General features: G+C 47.2%; 6 protein-coding genes across 6 annotated transcripts; 4 read left to right on the top strand and 2 right to left on the bottom strand.

Moving 5' to 3' along the window:
- Positions 1-312: 312 nt before the first annotated feature.
- On the top strand, positions 313-792 carry V1508DRAFT_328554 (uncharacterized protein; the record flags this gene model as incomplete). The annotated part of the gene is made up of 1 exon (XM_066936630.1): positions 313-792. A coding segment is annotated over one exon (480 nt), but the record flags the coding sequence as incomplete, so codon positions are not given.
- A 1739-nt stretch (positions 793-2531) lies between these two features.
- On the bottom strand, positions 2532-4358 carry V1508DRAFT_358520 (major facilitator superfamily domain-containing protein; the record flags this gene model as incomplete). The annotated part of the gene is made up of 4 exons (XM_066937068.1): positions 2532-3225; positions 3290-3735; positions 3795-4062; positions 4117-4358. The coding sequence occupies 4 exons, from the start codon at positions 4356-4358 to the stop codon at positions 2532-2534; spliced, it is 1650 nt and encodes a 549-aa protein (XP_066794140.1).
- Positions 4359-7266: 2908 nt separating this feature from the next.
- On the bottom strand, positions 7267-9016 carry V1508DRAFT_358472 (major facilitator superfamily domain-containing protein; the record flags this gene model as incomplete). The annotated part of the gene is made up of 4 exons (XM_066937064.1): positions 7267-8406; positions 8456-8638; positions 8686-8770; positions 8829-9016. The coding sequence occupies 4 exons, from the start codon at positions 9014-9016 to the stop codon at positions 7267-7269; spliced, it is 1596 nt and encodes a 531-aa protein (XP_066794139.1).
- A 1704-nt stretch (positions 9017-10720) lies between these two features.
- V1508DRAFT_422684 (uncharacterized protein) lies at positions 10721-11627 on the top strand. Its single transcript, XM_066941049.1, has one exon. The coding sequence runs from the start codon at positions 10856-10858 to the stop codon at positions 11405-11407; it is 552 nt and encodes a 183-aa protein (XP_066794138.1). The 5' UTR covers positions 10721-10855; the 3' UTR covers positions 11408-11627.
- Positions 11628-12543: 916 nt separating this feature from the next.
- On the top strand, positions 12544-13605 carry V1508DRAFT_405772 (uncharacterized protein; the record flags this gene model as incomplete). Its single annotated transcript, XM_066938721.1, has 4 exons — positions 12544-12576; positions 12875-13144; positions 13203-13297; positions 13455-13605. 4 exons carry the CDS (start codon positions 12544-12546, stop codon positions 13603-13605), a joined length of 549 nt encoding a protein of 182 aa, XP_066794137.1.
- Positions 13606-14132: 527 nt separating this feature from the next.
- V1508DRAFT_422681 (permease for cytosine/purines, uracil, thiamine, allantoin-domain-containing protein) lies at positions 14133-16427 on the top strand. The gene is made up of 2 exons (XM_066941048.1): positions 14133-14736; positions 14788-16427. The coding sequence occupies exons 1-2, from the start codon at positions 14613-14615 to the stop codon at positions 16332-16334; spliced, it is 1671 nt and encodes a 556-aa protein (XP_066794136.1). The 5' UTR covers positions 14133-14612; the 3' UTR covers positions 16335-16427.
- Positions 16428-16546: the final 119 nt, after the last annotated feature.

The raw sequence follows: 16546 nt of genomic DNA, 5'->3' as shown, positions 1-16546 counted from the left end.
GAGATTGCATGAAGTTGAGGTTTGATTTCGGCGTACTGACGCGACCGAGCGCAGAGGCGCGCACGGACAGGTAATCAAATGAATTCACGTCCTCGCCAGGCGCCGATGTTGCTGATATTTTGCTTCTTCATCTCCCCATCCAGCGTCGTGTTCTCTATACCTCGTTCTTTCTTCAGCGTGCACCAGCTACAATGGTTCTACAACAAGCAATCTCCGAAACAAACCACACCCTCGACAGGCAGTGGCCAGACCTCTAGCTCCGGGTCCTGCAAGCGGAAACTATCTCAGGCATCAGAGAGCAACTCAGCTGGCCAGCGCAAGCAGTTTTGGACAGAAGTTACGCGGGAGCTGTCCCAAGAGTGGCCATTGGTCTCCGAAATTTCCGACAGTGGAGCTTCCAGGAGCGTGGATTCGGACTCATGGTTCTCAATCCAGGTCCATCCACAGACCAGTACGCCAACTCCAAGTTCTGGGAAGTCCTTCTTGCCGTCGCTGAATACATCCGAAGACCAGCAGCTTGCAGACGGCGACGACGATGCCAACAAAATGCGCGTCCGCAAAATACGCGTCTTTCCGACCACGGCACAGAAGGAAACTCTGAGGCAGTGGTTCGGGGCCCAGCGCTACATATATAACAAATGTGTAATGCAGATACGAGGCGGCATGAAACCGTCGCAGAAAGAACTGCGTGCCGTTCTACTGAACAGCAAAACGAATACATTGAATGAAACAGAGAAGTGGTTGGACGAATATGCGTACGATTTGAAGGATGAGGCGATTAGGGACTTCATGAAGAATTATAAGAGTAACATGGCAAAATATAAGAACTCTAAGAAGCCATTTACTTTGAGTGCAAGAGGTGCACTTCGATCTTTGACCGCGACTTCAACGCATGCAAAAACATCATGTTGAAGTACTTTACTGAGCAGAAAAAGGTCGGCCCGGACCAAATCTATCCTTAGCTAGTTTCCATGTCCTTAATAACAGTGCTGTCAGAGGCACACTGACCTCCAAATGCTGTAGCTCCAAATGTTGTATGGCCAGTTGCTGTTGAATTATAGAGAATGTGTAGACCGCGGGTGTGAAGATGTGGCAGTACGGCATCAAGGCTGGTGCGAATATACATAGATACGGTCGAGAAAGGTACCTCCTTGGGGACGGTACCCGATAACGTACCCTTATCGCCTCCACTGCCTCCCGAACAAGAATCTAATGATGTTCTAACCATATTGACAAGTTGCTCTTGCGCAACTCGAATTTTTAGCTAGGCCCTACCCGATTCTCGCATAGGTCCAAAGCATAACGAAACCCCCTTACACAAATTATTCCAATAATGAAATTTCACTTCACTCTTCCATGAACTTATAACTTAAAGCCAGCCCTATTTGTCTGGTCGAATAATATCCAGGAATTCGTGCTGGCTACACCGCAGCGAGTATATCTGCGGGTATTGTGGACATATCGTCGGTGGGCTATCTCAGGTTGCCCATATGGTCGGCCGAGGACGGGGCAATAGCTCAGGTCTCGCCGCATGCTCATCCGCGTGCCGGAAAGCCCAGGAGAGCGTTGCTGTTAATTGTAAAACGCTCAAGGGAGGTCATGTATCTAAACATAACTGCACTTCTCAAGTCTTCGGGCATCTGCGTATTTTATTTTGGTCCTTTAAAGGTGCGAAGCTGACACTAAAATCAGTGGCTTGCTAAACGCCGAAAGTTTATACGCTGCTTAAAGTTTAAACCACGGATTGTCCATTTAAGGAAATATCCGTATTCGGGAGGAATTGTCAGCTCGACAGTTCTCCCGAGACACTGAATGGCAAAGTCGAGGATTACGAGCCGTCACTAGCGGGATCAGCTATTCGTGAATTCCAAATGCTCACATAGTAGCACGAGCCTAGCAATGCTAAATAGAATTTGCTCCTTGCCGTACCGCAGGATCCACATATTTAAACGGTTTAGGGTGCGACTGTGCGAGTTTGAGAATGCGACGAATCTGCTAGTGAAAAATCTTGCTACGGAAAGTCACCCAATGTTTGAGCTGTCACCACAGTTCCCCGCATATCGTCGAGGTTTGCATCCCCATGGGCTTCGACTCAGTCTTAATCCTGTCGTAACGGCACGCTGCGGGAGTAAGTAATCTAATCTAAGTACTGACACACGTGACGCTCATAATAATATAATGTATATCTCGGTCTGTTCTTGCCTAAGAAAGTCACGTAGTGTTGAGTGATAGCCTTATCATTTTGTGGAAAACGTTGCGAATAAGCAATCTCCAGAATCTTGGCCTTTTCTTGCTTGTAGGTTTTTGTGGCGAGTAAAGACCATCCTCCGATAGGGCAGCGCGAGGAGGCGGAGGGCGCGCCGAGACTTAGACAGGGTACGATCCTGGGTCAGCCAACCGGTATCTTGCTTTTCATTTCCGATGCTATCAGCCAACGATACTAAGAACATGTTCAGGGCAAAACTTCATTTATAAATTCGTCTCTCTCTATTTATATATAACTACTTCAATATTCTACTCGACCACGCATATTAAAGCTTCTCAGCAACAGTAATTTCAACGACACCGCTCTTCGCCTGATAATCAACTTTTCCCGCGTTCTCGTCGCCCATCTCAAGACTAAGCTCGTCTGTGCCATTATCTCTATAATCCTCAATATCGACAGCCAATCCGAACTTATTCAACTTCTTTCCACGGGTCTTCAACTCCCGCTTGCTCATGATCAAGAAAAATACGATACCCATCGCTTCCAGCACGGTTAATCCCGTCACGAGCTTATAACCAAGTTTGTACATGGGTGCTTGTGGTGTCGGAAACGCGACGAGAGGAAACCATGCACCCATGGCACTTGACATGGTGTTACCCATTGCCACAACTAACCCGCGCAGTTCCGTGTCGTCCTGGAAAGTTTCGGCCGACCAGGTCAGCATCAAACCCCAGAGAGGGTATCCGATTTCTGGAAGAAAAAATGCAAACATCTTCACGCCGAACGGAATGTTCCAGATCGCAAGCAGGAGATTACCGAGGAAATTAAAAAATACGGCAAGCATTAAGAAGGGAAATCGCTTGCCGGCGCGATCGGACATATTTGCAATCAGGTATCCGGAAACAAGACCACACGCGTAGCCACCTGTTGGAATCAAATTGATCTGCTGGATAGAGTAAATGCCAAGAGATTTCAGCCATAAATTCCAATATGACGACGTATCGCAGATGTTGAAGAGACTGCTTATACGTTAGTCCGTGTTACTCTGTCATATAGATGGCAACAATGAAGTTATGCACGCACATGTACGGCCACATGAAGCCATATGGTCTCCATTGCTTCATCATCTGGCCCAGCCGACTGAGTGTAAGCTTCCGGGGTGGTTTCCGCCCAACCTCCAGCATTCGAAGAACACTATAGTCCTTCTGCGCCTGGCTCATCCACTTGACTCGGCTATTAATAGGAAAGTCTGGAATCGCGAAATATCCCAAAAGGGCAACTGGTAAACCAATCAGCCCGTCAATAATAAACAGCCATCGCCATCCAGCAAGGCCCCCAAGGCCATTCATGGACGTGTAAACTCCGGCCTGGATATATCCTGAGAACATGTTCGCAATAGCCCAGGCGCCATCATAGATTGTCATACGCTTGGCCAACTCGTCGGGCCTATACCACGACCCCAAGACTAATGCAAATCCGGGATACGCAACAGATTCTGTAATTCCCATAAGAAACCGCATACCATAAATCTATATGTATTCCTCGATTAGTCGCCTGACCGAAATTACATTACAAGACTAACACATACCAATTTAGCGCCTTTGGTCGATGCAATGATCATCACCATAACAGACCATGACACTTCACAGGACGGAATCCAAATCGACGGACGCACTCTGTTCAAAATCACCTGAGACGGAACAGCGCCTATGATAGAGCCGACATTGAAAAAAGTTGTGAACAAGTTACGCTCCTGGCCGTAAAGATGCAGGTCTTCTTTCATGCCAGACACATATGCATTGCTCACATTCGAGTTGTCCAGTGTCTTCACGAGGAATGACAAGAGAGAGTAAATTCTGACATATAGATTAGACACGTATAGCAATCGAGATATATACCAAGTAATTTACAAGATAAACAAGTCCAGCTTCTGTACATATTTTCTCTCTTTGGGTGGCTTCTTGAACGTATCCCAGAACTGCCCAAAGAATAGCCCAATCTTGTTCGGCTGGAAGTCCGCGTCAGTGTCGATAAATTCTGCAAAGCGCACCAGCCTCTCCTCTGGCGTGATAGAGGTTATCTCTGCTAATCGCAGAGCCTCGTGCTCGCGATTGTAGCCAACCCATTTGTTGAGCTTCTCAGACAAAGTCATCGTAAGGAATAAACCAATACAGAAAGTGGTTCGACAGGATTAGCATCAATTACGGCCATCAGTGCAGGGAATAAAGCGCGTATTTATGTCAACAAAAATGCAGGACAGATAGAGATGCTACACTGATTGACTACTTGCCAAGACGCTAATCAATTTAGGAGTAAGATATGCAAGTGTGCAAGGACAGTAGGAGAAAACGCCGACACCCTGTATTCGCAGCGTCGGCCCAGTGAGATAATTCTGCACCGTCGGTCATTAAGCCGAAGTGAAAAGGCCTTGGCAGAGGGCTAACTTACTAGTCACTCCAGGTATCAAAGATAAAGATTTTCTGCGTGAATACCTTCAAATCCATCTGATTGAGATTGAGATTGAACAGCAATTCTAGAACCGCAATAGAACAGTGGCATAATCGTATTCGCAGTTTGAGCAGGCTCAGAGCAGATAGACACAACCTTATCGCAGTTATGGGGAAACAAAGAGGCGGACCTGCAAAGTTCACGCACGGCTCAATCCTTGGTGGAAATAAAGTAGTGCCCCAATCGCGCGCCATCGCTATCAACCAACCCACTTCCGAGAGGGATCTAACCCTTACCTGCCTGTGCCCAAATGTCTTCCCTTATTCCATTACATGCAAGTGGAGAGCATGCAAATGTAATCCTCGATAATATAATTTTCGAGCAATCCCGAAGAGAATACACGGAAAACAGATGGGTCAAAATCAGGCCTGGTCGTGCGCCTGGTCATGTGCCGGCCTGCTAGACGCTGCGGTACAATATCCTGCGGTTTCGAAAACGTTTGTGCTGACAAGGTATGCCACAGCCGGACCACAAAACTATCTTGATATTCTGTAAACTGATAGATAGTCCATTCGTGGCATGGCTCATATAAGCTGATACTGTCCAAAGGAGCAAGTATCGAAACAAGAATTAATGCCCAGTCATCATTGTGATAGCAAGAAGGGCTTGGTATCTCTTAGGGCTTGGCTGGCACTCCCGATATTCGATTTGTTGTCAAAATCTCAGGTTGAAAGCTTAAGGACTCTCAGCTCACTAGCGTATCAGACAGCTGATGGGATAACTATGGCTTCCAGTACCGGCAAGCTGACAGAATATTATAGAAGGCTTGTTTCCTCTTGAATAGGTGAGGAAGTCAAGGTGGTTTAACAGCTGCGATTGCAGAGTAACTATTCTGCTGCCAGTCGACCCACTGAATTGCCTTGGACTTCAAGAATGCGAGGCAAACTATCGAAATGGGCATTAGAAATTGCCTTATTCGTTATGTCGAACCCTTGAAGCGAGGCATCTTTTCCAAGCACTTCACACATCTCCTCATACAAATCCTCGTAACTCGCGACACAATTCTTCTGGGTGATGATTTGATGTAATTTTCAAGTCTCTCTCGCGTATCTCCACCAGGAAGGCACATGAATCTGGAAACACACCGCATTCCAGTTGTAACCTGTCCGTCCGCTGAATCCGCTTTTTCTTGCCATCTGGTTCTCAACCCAGTGCCAATCCATGTGCAGCACTGCGATCGACAGTGGAGTCTCCTATTCATTAAAGCAAGATACTTTTCCGCTGTAACTTGTAATACCGAGTCCACCGAATTCCCACGGCCCATCGCAGGAAGACCTAGTTGACTCCCAAAGAGAATAAAACCTTGGATCGCATCCTTATAATTGTGTCCATATGCAAAGAGATATTCATAAGTAGTCTCGCCTTGCAGGCGACCATTAACCCAGCTGTCGTCTGTGAACCGCATCGATTGTGAGTCATGAGACCCCATGTGTCCATTGGTGCAGCAGGTACCTCATCTGGCAAAACACAAGGCACTACCCATTTGTTTTTTTATCATTCCCGAGATTCGAACAGATACGCGTCTGGTTCACATAATCTCTTGCGAGTTGCTAGGCGAGGATTCAATTTGTCAAGATGTGATGCATATTCCAGATCCTGTGTATATCTTCATAAATCATGAGACAGCAGATAAATCAGTCAATAGAATAACAAGTTGGCGAAACATTGTGAAAAGCGACAGTACTTCTGCTATATTAGATATCCGTTTGATTAGATATTTAGGGTGACTGACTGTTGTGACTTAATTGGTCCCTAAACCCGACGCTCATGACTCAGAACGACTCATTTACTCCTAGCAAAAAACCCACAAAAACTCGCAAAACCCGCAAAAATGCGAAATTAAGCAGAGTGTTTGGGAGTCTCTTGACCCCATAGGGGCTAGCCATTTACTTTGAAGTTCAGGTCGAAAATGGCTCAAACTCAGAGCCTCAGTGTGTTGAAGAAGAAATGGAATTCTAAGTTTGGTTTTTATTGATCTATCTTCTCGCCATCGAATATGGCTGCTGCAGAGCAACTGCCCAAGACTTTGGAGACAGATTCAAGGCTCTTGAGGACACGATTGCACGGCCTAACCATCTCCCTGGTTTTTAGTCACCTAGCCGGCTTGTTTATTGTTGCGTGCGGAGGAGAAATATGCTAAAGAGAAAACGGGTCTCGGCATTACGACTAAAATATGGGCATAGGGTTTGAAGAGTAGGAGCAGCAGTTGGTGACCATAAGTGATAGATGCCATAGGTATTATATCCAACTTCGGATACGGCGCTGTCAAAGTATTGATATAGACTGACCTAACTGCCCATGAAAACGGAAGGATCCTCGGTCTTGTTAACCGATGGAAATACGTGCTCACTCAACAGCAGTAAAGGCCGGATGTCCGTAATACGTCGTCGCATATTTTTCGACTGCGACGAGCGCGGAATTCCTCGAGGGGCGAAGTTCGAAAACGCAGGCGCTCACCGACTTCGATAGGACTAATAGTTCCATAAATAGCTGATTATATTACTAAAGTCGTCAGTGACTAGTATACCATCGATTAATTTCTCATTCAGAGACTAGACTTTATTTGCTCTGATGATAGCAGCACCTTTCTCTGGCCCGTCTCCATCCATCTCCTCAACAAAACCAAGAGCCTCAAGGTCACCTCTCGTGCTCGTCTCTTCAGCGGTAAGATACTTCTTGTCGATAATCAGTCCGTACTTATTTACTGTCATTCCACGCCTCTTGGTATCCCATCTATGGTAATAATGTACGAAAACTATACCCAGCGCGGCACCGATTGCAAATGTCATAGTGACCCAGTATCCGATGGGGAAACGCGGCGCCTTTGGTGTGGGGTAAATAAGGAGTGGCACCCAGGCACCCATTGCGAACAAGATAGCGTTACCAAGACCTGGCAGCAGCCCGCGCATTTCGGCGTCTTCTTGGAAAAGTTCAGTTTGCCAGACGAGCAAGAAGCTGCCAAGCGGTTGTCCCATCCGAGGGACAAGATATGCGAAGAATTTTGCGTGGAAGTTGATATTCCAAATCCCGAGTAGAAGATTGCCGAGGAAATAGAAGGAGAGCGTGATGAGTAGACACGGTACTCGCCAATGCAAAGCATCGTTGACTACGGCAAGGAGAAATGCTGAAACCATGCCCATCGCATAACCGATGGTTGGTAATGTGTTTATCTCCTGGACTGTGTACTTTCCCAGAGACTTGAGCCATAAGTTCATGTAATTTACAGAGGCGATCAAGCCAGACAAAATGAACGGGAACATGTAGGCCCATGGCTTGAACTGCCACCACATTGTGATCATGCGCTTGGATGTCAGCTTCCGCGGTGCCCGACGACCGATTGCTTCCATGCGTGCAACTCCAAGTGCTCGTTCCTGCTCGTTAAGCCAGCGGGCGCGAGTCGTAGTAGGATAGTCTGGTAGTGCCCAGAAACCAAAGAATGCCACAGGAAGGGAGACAACACCATCAATAATAAAGAGCCACCGCCAACCCGCCAAACCTCCTCGTCCGTTTAGTGAGCTGTAGACACCCGCCTGAATGTAGCCTGAGATCATGTTCGCCAGAGCCCCAGAGATGTCGAACAGTGAAGTACGCTTCGCGAGTTCCTCGGGTTTGTACCATGAGCCTATGATTCTGCCAAAGCCTGGGAAGCAAATAGACTCGCCTACGCCAACAAAAAACCGAAGCGCGTAGATCTACATTTACATTAGAGTTTGGAAGAGAACTCGCGAAGTTACCACTAACCGTCTTCGCATCTTTCGCGACAGCGATGAGCATGACGAGCACGGTCCACAGAATTTCCATGGTGGGAACGACGATTGATGGCCGGAACCAAGTCATCATCAGCATTGCTGGATACGAAGCAACTAGGAAGCCGATATTGTAATGTGTCGTAAACAGATTGAGTTCTTGGCCGTACAGTTTCAACTACCCTTTCATTAGTCGCTTCTTCGACGAATTGTTATTGCGCATACATCCTCCTTCATGCCGCTAACAAACGCCGTCTGGACGTTGCCCGCGTCAAGAGTCTTAATCAAATACGACAACATGATATAGACTCTAGTCTTTGTTAGATTCATCACTGTTAAGAGCAAGCGATATATGTATATCCACATACAAAATAGTACCATCAATCTTGTTCAAGAACTTTTTTTCCTCAGGGGGCTTCGCCGCCGTATCCCATATCAAACTGAGTATCCTAATCCATTTCGAATTTTTTGAATTATCCGTCTCCTTGTAGACCATTGCCGGATTGATACGGGGCCCCTCGACTACGCACGTCGGCTTCTCCGTGATCTCCGCCATAATCATTCTGCAGAGCGGTAGAGAGAGTGCTGGGTTTGCGGAGCAGAGCGACGTATATCTTGCGATAACAATTGCTCACAAGGCCGGGTAGATAGCTCATTATCTTGTCTTCTCAGTCCGACTACTCGCGTCGGGAATGGCCGGACAAAGTAGTCCGCGTTCTAGGGCCGCGTACCATGTGTTATCGATAAGCTTGCTGGACCCATTGAAACTATAATCGCGCAGCCAGAGCAGATGAGCATTTAGTACAGTTCCAGCAACTAGCCATATACGGTGAGGCTGCTTATGGTGCGGTCAGTGCGGCGTGCACCGCGCTCGGGACAAGTGCTGAAAAGCTGGGAAGTCGTCCTTTCGCGGCTAGACAATTTCGTTGATGATAATTAGGGGTGGATACGATTACGGTACCGTCAACTTTTTAATCGCAAAGATGAACCTCTAATTGTAATGTAATCGCATAGTGAAGTATAAAAGAATAAAGTAATCGTATAGTAATCGTATTCCTTATTAGGAACGTAGGGTTAATATTACGCTTTGGATAGGAAACTTTTGTCCTCTGATGTATAATCAAGATTGTGTGTATCAATGGTTAGGGTTTAGAGACCTAAATGTGCATGTAACTACGATTTTTTGCGAGCAACCAGAACTTCATTGCTCGTATAGTTAGTTAATCGTAAAATTTTGCACCAATCGTATAGTAATCGTATTGGACTATAAGATTACGAGCTACTATTAATCGCAAATCGCATCCACCTCTATTTAGATTGAAAATTGGATAGGCTGAGGAATGGCATCTGGGGATGGCCTATTTATCGAGGTTTTAAAAGGAAAAAGGCCGATTCTTTAGCATTCGTTTTAATCACCACGGGAGAATACAATTGTGGGAACGTGAAACCACGTACTTGTATGCCGCCTGAAATGACTCGCTCAGTTTTACGTTCAATTCAGTGCGAGCAAGTCAAGCTGAAACTTGATTCGTCGGCTCCTTCGTTGTATCCTGGCTTGGACAGCTTATAGTCAGCCGTCAGATCGATAATGTGGGGTGATAGTTTATCTGCGTTCGCTTTATGAAAGCCTGCAGGAAGTCAAGCATTAGCCATGAAAGACCGAGGATTAACTCTGCGGCAACACGTAAAAGTCGACCTTCATGTTGTATCCGCTGACGCCAATAAGTCACTCGATACGCCAACGACGTCTTTTTTTTCATCTCACTCCCCAACTTCCCACTCTGACTACATTTCTAATTAGATAAGAGGTGGAGCTTTCGTGATGCCAGCGTATTAAATGACACGTTGTATCACAATTTGTGGAAGTGACTGCAGTTCATCTTCAACCCACTGAGAAAAGAGTTCCTTTTAGTAATTAAATAAATCATCGGAACTTCGGGTTATAAGTAACAATTGATTCATAGTTGGAGTCTGGATGCCTGAGAATGGCGGCCACATCGTACGTATGGCATGCAATCCGGCATTCGGGTTATGAGCTGATTTTGACGATGGCGACGTCTGACGCTGACGATGCGCCTGGTAGACGCTCTGGCCATAGCCGTATCCATGATTGATTTTCAGTTTTAAGTGAGAGTGCAGTTTCAGTTCGGATTTGTCGAGTTAAATAATAACGGGTTACTTGTTAAACTTTATTCTAAAGAGGGTAAGCAAGCCGTCCCTGCAGCGGGGCAGCAACGTGGGGGGCTTGGGACTTGTCGGGACGCAAAGCGAGGCTGCTGGCCGCACACATTGAGCAAATCGGGATAAATCCCCCATATTGACAATCTTCCATCGACTCCTCGATTGCCTTAATATTCAATATTGCAACCTGATTGCAGCAAATCGGATAATCGCAATGACCGAATTTTTGGACGTGTTTTATCCATTCGACAAAACACCGACCGACCCGGCGGTCTCGAAGCCACTGCTGGCTACTCTGCTCCAGCAAGAAGCGGAGCTCGAATTCCCGTCGTTCAACGCCGAGGACGCGCTCGCGCTCGGTCTCGCGATTCTCGCCGAATCACCCAAGTCCAAGACCCCGGACGCGCCAGGCGTGCGAGCGGTCGTCGTGCACGTCTCTATCAACGGCAACCTCCAGTTCTACTGCGGGCAGGACGGCACGAACGGGGACAACTTCGGCTGGATCCAGCGCAAAGTCAACACGGTCACGCGGTTCGGGCATGCGAGTATTTACATGGGGTCGTCGTGCCTTGCCGGCGGCAAGGACTTTAACGAGAAGTTTTTGTTGCCTCAAACGGAGTATGTCGGTGTAGGGGGCGGGTTCCCGTTGCGAGTGAAGGGGGTTGCGTATCCGGTTGGCGTTGTTGCTGTTAGCGGGTTGCCGCACGAGATGGATCACGAGTTGGTGACCAAGGGCATAAAGAAGTTTTTGGAGGAGAAAAAGTAGATAGATATTTGATGGATGATGTGTTGAATGGTATCATAGCCGTGTTTCACAATAGATTTTTTTTTTGAATGATCAATAGAGTCGAGGCGATGGTGTTTGTACTGCATGGTAGAATAGCGAACTAAATTAGTCGTAGTGAACACGAGTATGAATTGACTGTTGTGCATCGATGAGACGGGTGCATACAGATACTATCAACTACCCATACTTTGCTGCCAAGATAACATGAAAAGCTAGATAGTCATTACTCTGGCTTAGAATTATACGAAACTCCGGTACTACGATTAGCGAAATAAAGAGCGAGGCGTTTAAGTTCGTATCTTAAAAAATGTTTGCAAAGAACCGAGGAACGGCGTTGTCCGTCAGCCGGAGATGGGCGGTGGCATATGTCGGCTGACGAAATAATACATGCTCGCAGCTATCCCCCTCTACAAAGGCGGCATCGATACGGGGCATCTACAGTACTTAGTATCATAATCATTGATAAACACGCTAGCTATTCTAGTGGGGCGGTGGGGACTACATGCGTATCGGAGAACGCTAAGTGCTCTGGATCCTCCAACAACGCGCTAATTAAGTCTTTCTATCTACGCTTACAAAAATATCTAGCACCGCCGCATGCCGTATGCGGCACGGCCACAACAGCCACAGATAAGCAGACAACTGGGAGGTTAGAACACACGAAAGGGTTATTCGTGCCAAAAATGGAATGCGTACATTACATACATTTCACCGCCGGATAGATATTTGTTAGGTGCCAGATAGCCCGAAAATGAGTGTCACCCTAACAGTGAAAACTCGAGCAACACTTTGCTGGTAGGATCAGTACTTCGCCAGCGGCAACAACCCTGACCCTCGACCACAAACAAACCAATACCAACGGCCAACATTGTTCTTATCTATAACATTACAATGCTAATGCGAGTGAAGCATAGGTTCTCATAGATGATGGTAGGGACAGAGTCTCTAGTATTGCAGTCAATTCTACCTATGTCGGCGAGAACCCGTCGATCTTACAAGAGCGTGCAACGTCCCGCCACCTCTGCTGCCGTGTCAAATAAGGTGCCTCGCAACGCCAGCTATGGAGTGCAGATTGCACGGGTTAAATCTATGCCCAGTCGCGCACTGACGCTGCAATGGATACTGACGAGGAAATTCGCGTTCGCCAGGTACGCAATATTTTTTTTAGCGAACGAGCCGGACAATGAGCATGAGTTCAGTCTCAGTGAGGAGTTATAATCTACTGAGGACTGAGTGCGTGATGGATGAGCATCCTAATGCGAATGCATTGAGTTGTAATTGTGGAAATCAGAATGACTGACGATGGTGTATAGCTATCCCAAACTATTATATGACTGGACCCGCCAAGTAATTACTATTGTGACAATTCCAGCGGACCTCATGTGAAGACACTTCGACTGCTATTCTTTCCAGTATCTACAACCGCGTGAAATCAATTTGCAACAGGAACAGATTCAGATTGGCCCTAATGAGAAACTGCGGATCACCCATAGTCCCACGATTTTGATACAGACCGATGACTCACAATACGACATGGAGCCAGACATAGCCATGTTACTTCAAACCTGGGGTGACAAGGACTACAATGTTATAGAAGTTGGCGTCTCCCAGCCATATGACAGTTTGCTGCAGAAGGACCGGAAGTGGATTATCGAGCAGAAATGCGAGATTGTTATTTTGCTTGCGTTTAACGAGAAGAGCCACTATTCTGCACCAGTCAAGCGCATTTTTAACAACTGACCAAATTAAAGCTGAAATTATACAAATGCGACAGATTTGGCCATGTTATCCAAAGTTCTGCACATTAGAGTTTCTAGGGCATATATGGTTTGGCGAACACTTCGAGTCGTTCATTGAGGTAGTGCGAATGTTCAGATGGAAGCGACGATCTCATGAGATGCAAATATGTTAAGTCTGACTCTGTTCTAATCTATGATCACACTAAGCATGAACATTTTCATAGGTCTTAGTAGAGGAGGGTATAAACAGAAGCTCTAAATGTCCTTCGATCAATAGAAGATGTGAGACTCGCTGAACTGATACCCAATCTGTCGCATAACAGTGGCAATTTAATTGTAGACTTCTTTGACGCTGTTGATTTTATGGATATTATCAGGTGCACAATGATTGAAACAGCTGTAAAACGATTTCAGCGTGCTGTCAAATTGAGGTCTTAAATTTTTTCTTGCTGTATTACTTGTTCTTTTCCAAAACACCAAATTATTGGTTTTTTCGCCTCTTTCGATGATACTGATAACACCTATCACCTTGAGTCTGGAACAAACGTTTTCTTGTTACAATGCTTGTATATTAATAAGCTAGCGATCACCTCAATCGTATATTCTATAATTCATTGCATGCATAAACTTGAGCAGTCTTAATGTATTCACCCTGCACTATGTCTATCATCACCGCCAGCAAAAGCAGCAAATATTGACCGTTGGCACACAACAACGCCACCAAAACCTGCACAATCGCTTGCTTTAGACCGCTTACCAGACCCCTGCACAATAGGTGGCGCCGGACGTCAAGAGCGCCAGAACGCCAAAACGCCAAAACGCCTTTAGTAGAACGCCACGCCGCCAGCCAATAGAATTTCGGGGATGGCCTGTCTTGTCTTGTCTCTTGCTGCCTCTTCGTTCGCGCCGCACGCCAGGGTCGTGGACCTTCCTTGGATCCAGCTCAGAACCGGAGCAGTTGACACGAGTGATTGTCGAACTGCGAATATGGCTCGTGAGCAAGTGTAGCGTAGCTCACTATCCGGCTATCGCGCTCGCGCAAACACTGAAAGTGATACCCGGTCCGTGGATAACGTCCACTGAGCCCACAACGGTAACTCAAGAGTATGCCCGACCAATCTGCGAAGCCGATTCAAGCTATGGGCACCGTGCACGGAGCACGCCTGCATAATTTTGCGATATTTTCTGTAGTCAGCTCACCAGTCTAGCACCCTTCAAGCGGACCCACCGACGGTACAAGCTAGATACGCATGATACAGGGTCTATCCTCCCTCAGTCCGGTCCGCCGAGAAACTTATCATGATTCACTGATTGCAGCCACTCGTATGACTCTCCTGCCAAGTCCACACGCGGCTCGAGCGCCGTTGCTGCTGAGTATTTAGTCTCGTCATGTCCGCTTCACTCTGCGCTCTATTCTGCCTGTATCCGGTCTACTCTCAATCAAAATGTCTTCCGAGAAGAATTCGCAGTCGGACTCGTCCGCAGAGCTTGCCCGGCCTAGCATCTGGTCAAAGATTAACAGCAGAATAGAGTTGTCTTCCGTCGACGCCATTCGACGATCAAATGCTGGTAAGCAGGTTGTTACTTCGTTTTATTAGACGGAGGCTAAAAGAGTGCCAGACCTGGACCCCGTTCCGCCTCATCGTCGAACTTGGCGAACGCACAACTTCGTAATGTACTGGATTTCCGATAACTTTTCTCCCTCCGGTTTCCGTAACGCCGCCTCGCTGATGGAAATTGGTCTGTCATGGAGAGACTCGCTGGTGTGCATCACCATCGCTCAATTCATCATTGGCTGCGTCATTGTTCTAAACGGCGTCGTCGGCTCACGATATCACGTCAACTTCTCGATCCAATCTCGTGCTTCGTTCGGTTATTATTTTAGTTACTTGATGATTATCATGCGTATGATTGTCGGCATTTTCTGGTACGGCATTCAGGCCTACACCGGTGCCGAGTGCGTGCGATCCATTATTTACGCTATCTGGCCGTCGTTCCACAACGTTGCTAATACGCTCCCCGCGTCGGCGAACATCGACACACAGATGATGACGGCGTATATAGTCTACTTCATAATCATCCTGCCGATGCATTACATTCCCATGCGCCATCTCAAGTGGCTCTTCACCATCAAATCTATCACCACTCCTATCGTTGGCTTCGCAATCATGGGATGGGTTATTCACAAGGTCGGCGTTTCCAACACCTCGCTGTGGACCCAGAAGACTACGCTTCATGGATCAAAGCTAGCGTGGACATTCTTGTCTGGATTGTACGCCAACATCGGAACATGGTCAACCTTGGCAGTGAATGTGCCTGACTTCACTCGATACGCGGTCAACGATAAGTCCGCTTTCATCACCGCATTTGTGCTTCCGGCCACGGGCTGCTTGATCACGTTCTTCGGTGTCGTTGCTGCTGCCGGTTCCAACATTTTGTATGGCCAGATCCTGTGGGATCCGTTGTTGCTCATCGACAACTGGACGTCGCCCGGTGGCCGTGCCGCCGCGTTCTTCTGCGCATTCTTCTTCCTTATCTCGCAGATCGGCGTAAACATCGCAGCCAACTCGATCTCTGCCGCAAATGACCTGAACTGTCTTTTCCCGCGGTATATCAACATCCGTCGGGGCCAGATCATCGTCGCGTTCATCGGCTCCTGGGCACTAACACCCTGGAACATTCTCACCGGCGCACCAGCCTTCATCAGTTTCATGTCGGGCTACTCTGTCTGGTTGGGTCCGATCGCAGGTATTCTTCTGTCTGATTTCTATCTCGTGCATAAGCAAAAGTACGATGTTTGGGAACTGTACAACAAGGACGGTATCTATCGCTACAACAAGATCGGAACGAACTGGCGCGCGTTCAGCGCTTTCTTCATTGGCTGGGTCCCGCTCCTTCCTGGCTTTATTCCCACCGTCAACTCGGCCATCACCGTCTCGGCCGGCGCCACCCACTTGTACTATCTCGGCTACTTCTACGGTGTGGGAGCCGCTGCCTTGTCTTACTATGTGCTCTGCCGATTTTGGCCCGCGATGGAGACCATGATTGACCGGCCAGTGTACCCTGACGCGGACGTGATCCAAGGTCATAACGGTCAGTACATGGAGGAGGGTGTCGACGCCGGGTTTGGAGACGCAATAGTTGTTGACAACGAGGAAAAGCACTAAACTTAAATTGTATATTAGTTTGGATATTTGGATAGATTGGGGTACACAGGGTGCTATAGAAATTTATTTGTTAGATTTAAGATTCAGTCTGATTCATTAAGTCCTGCGCTAAAAAATTCGGGCATGCCTTGACAGCACTTGCAAAAAATTTTCTATGCTCGCGATCAGAACAGCAATTCACAGCGTACATAGGATTAATATTCAAGCCACAA

This window comes from Lipomyces doorenjongii (assembly GCF_038497915.1).
Source record: "Lipomyces doorenjongii strain NRRL Y-27504 unplaced genomic scaffold V1508scaffold_51, whole genome shotgun sequence".
NCBI classification, from domain to species: domain Eukaryota; kingdom Fungi; phylum Ascomycota; class Lipomycetes; order Lipomycetales; family Lipomycetaceae; genus Lipomyces; species Lipomyces doorenjongii.
Note: the sequence above shows the minus strand (reverse complement) of the source record. Positions and strands in the feature narration are given on the sequence as shown.

Coding starts and splice junctions, on each gene's coding strand:
- V1508DRAFT_422681 (XM_066941048.1), top strand. CDS start 14,613: ATGTCTTCCGAGAAGAATTCGCAGTCGGACTCGTCCGCAGAGCTTGCC. Junction 14,737..14,787: donor CATTCGACGATCAAATGCTG/GTAAGCAGGTTG, acceptor AAAGAGTGCCAG/ACCTGGACCCCGTTCCGCCT.
- V1508DRAFT_422684 (XM_066941049.1), top strand. CDS start 10,856: ATGACCGAATTTTTGGACGTGTTTTATCCATTCGACAAAACACCGACC.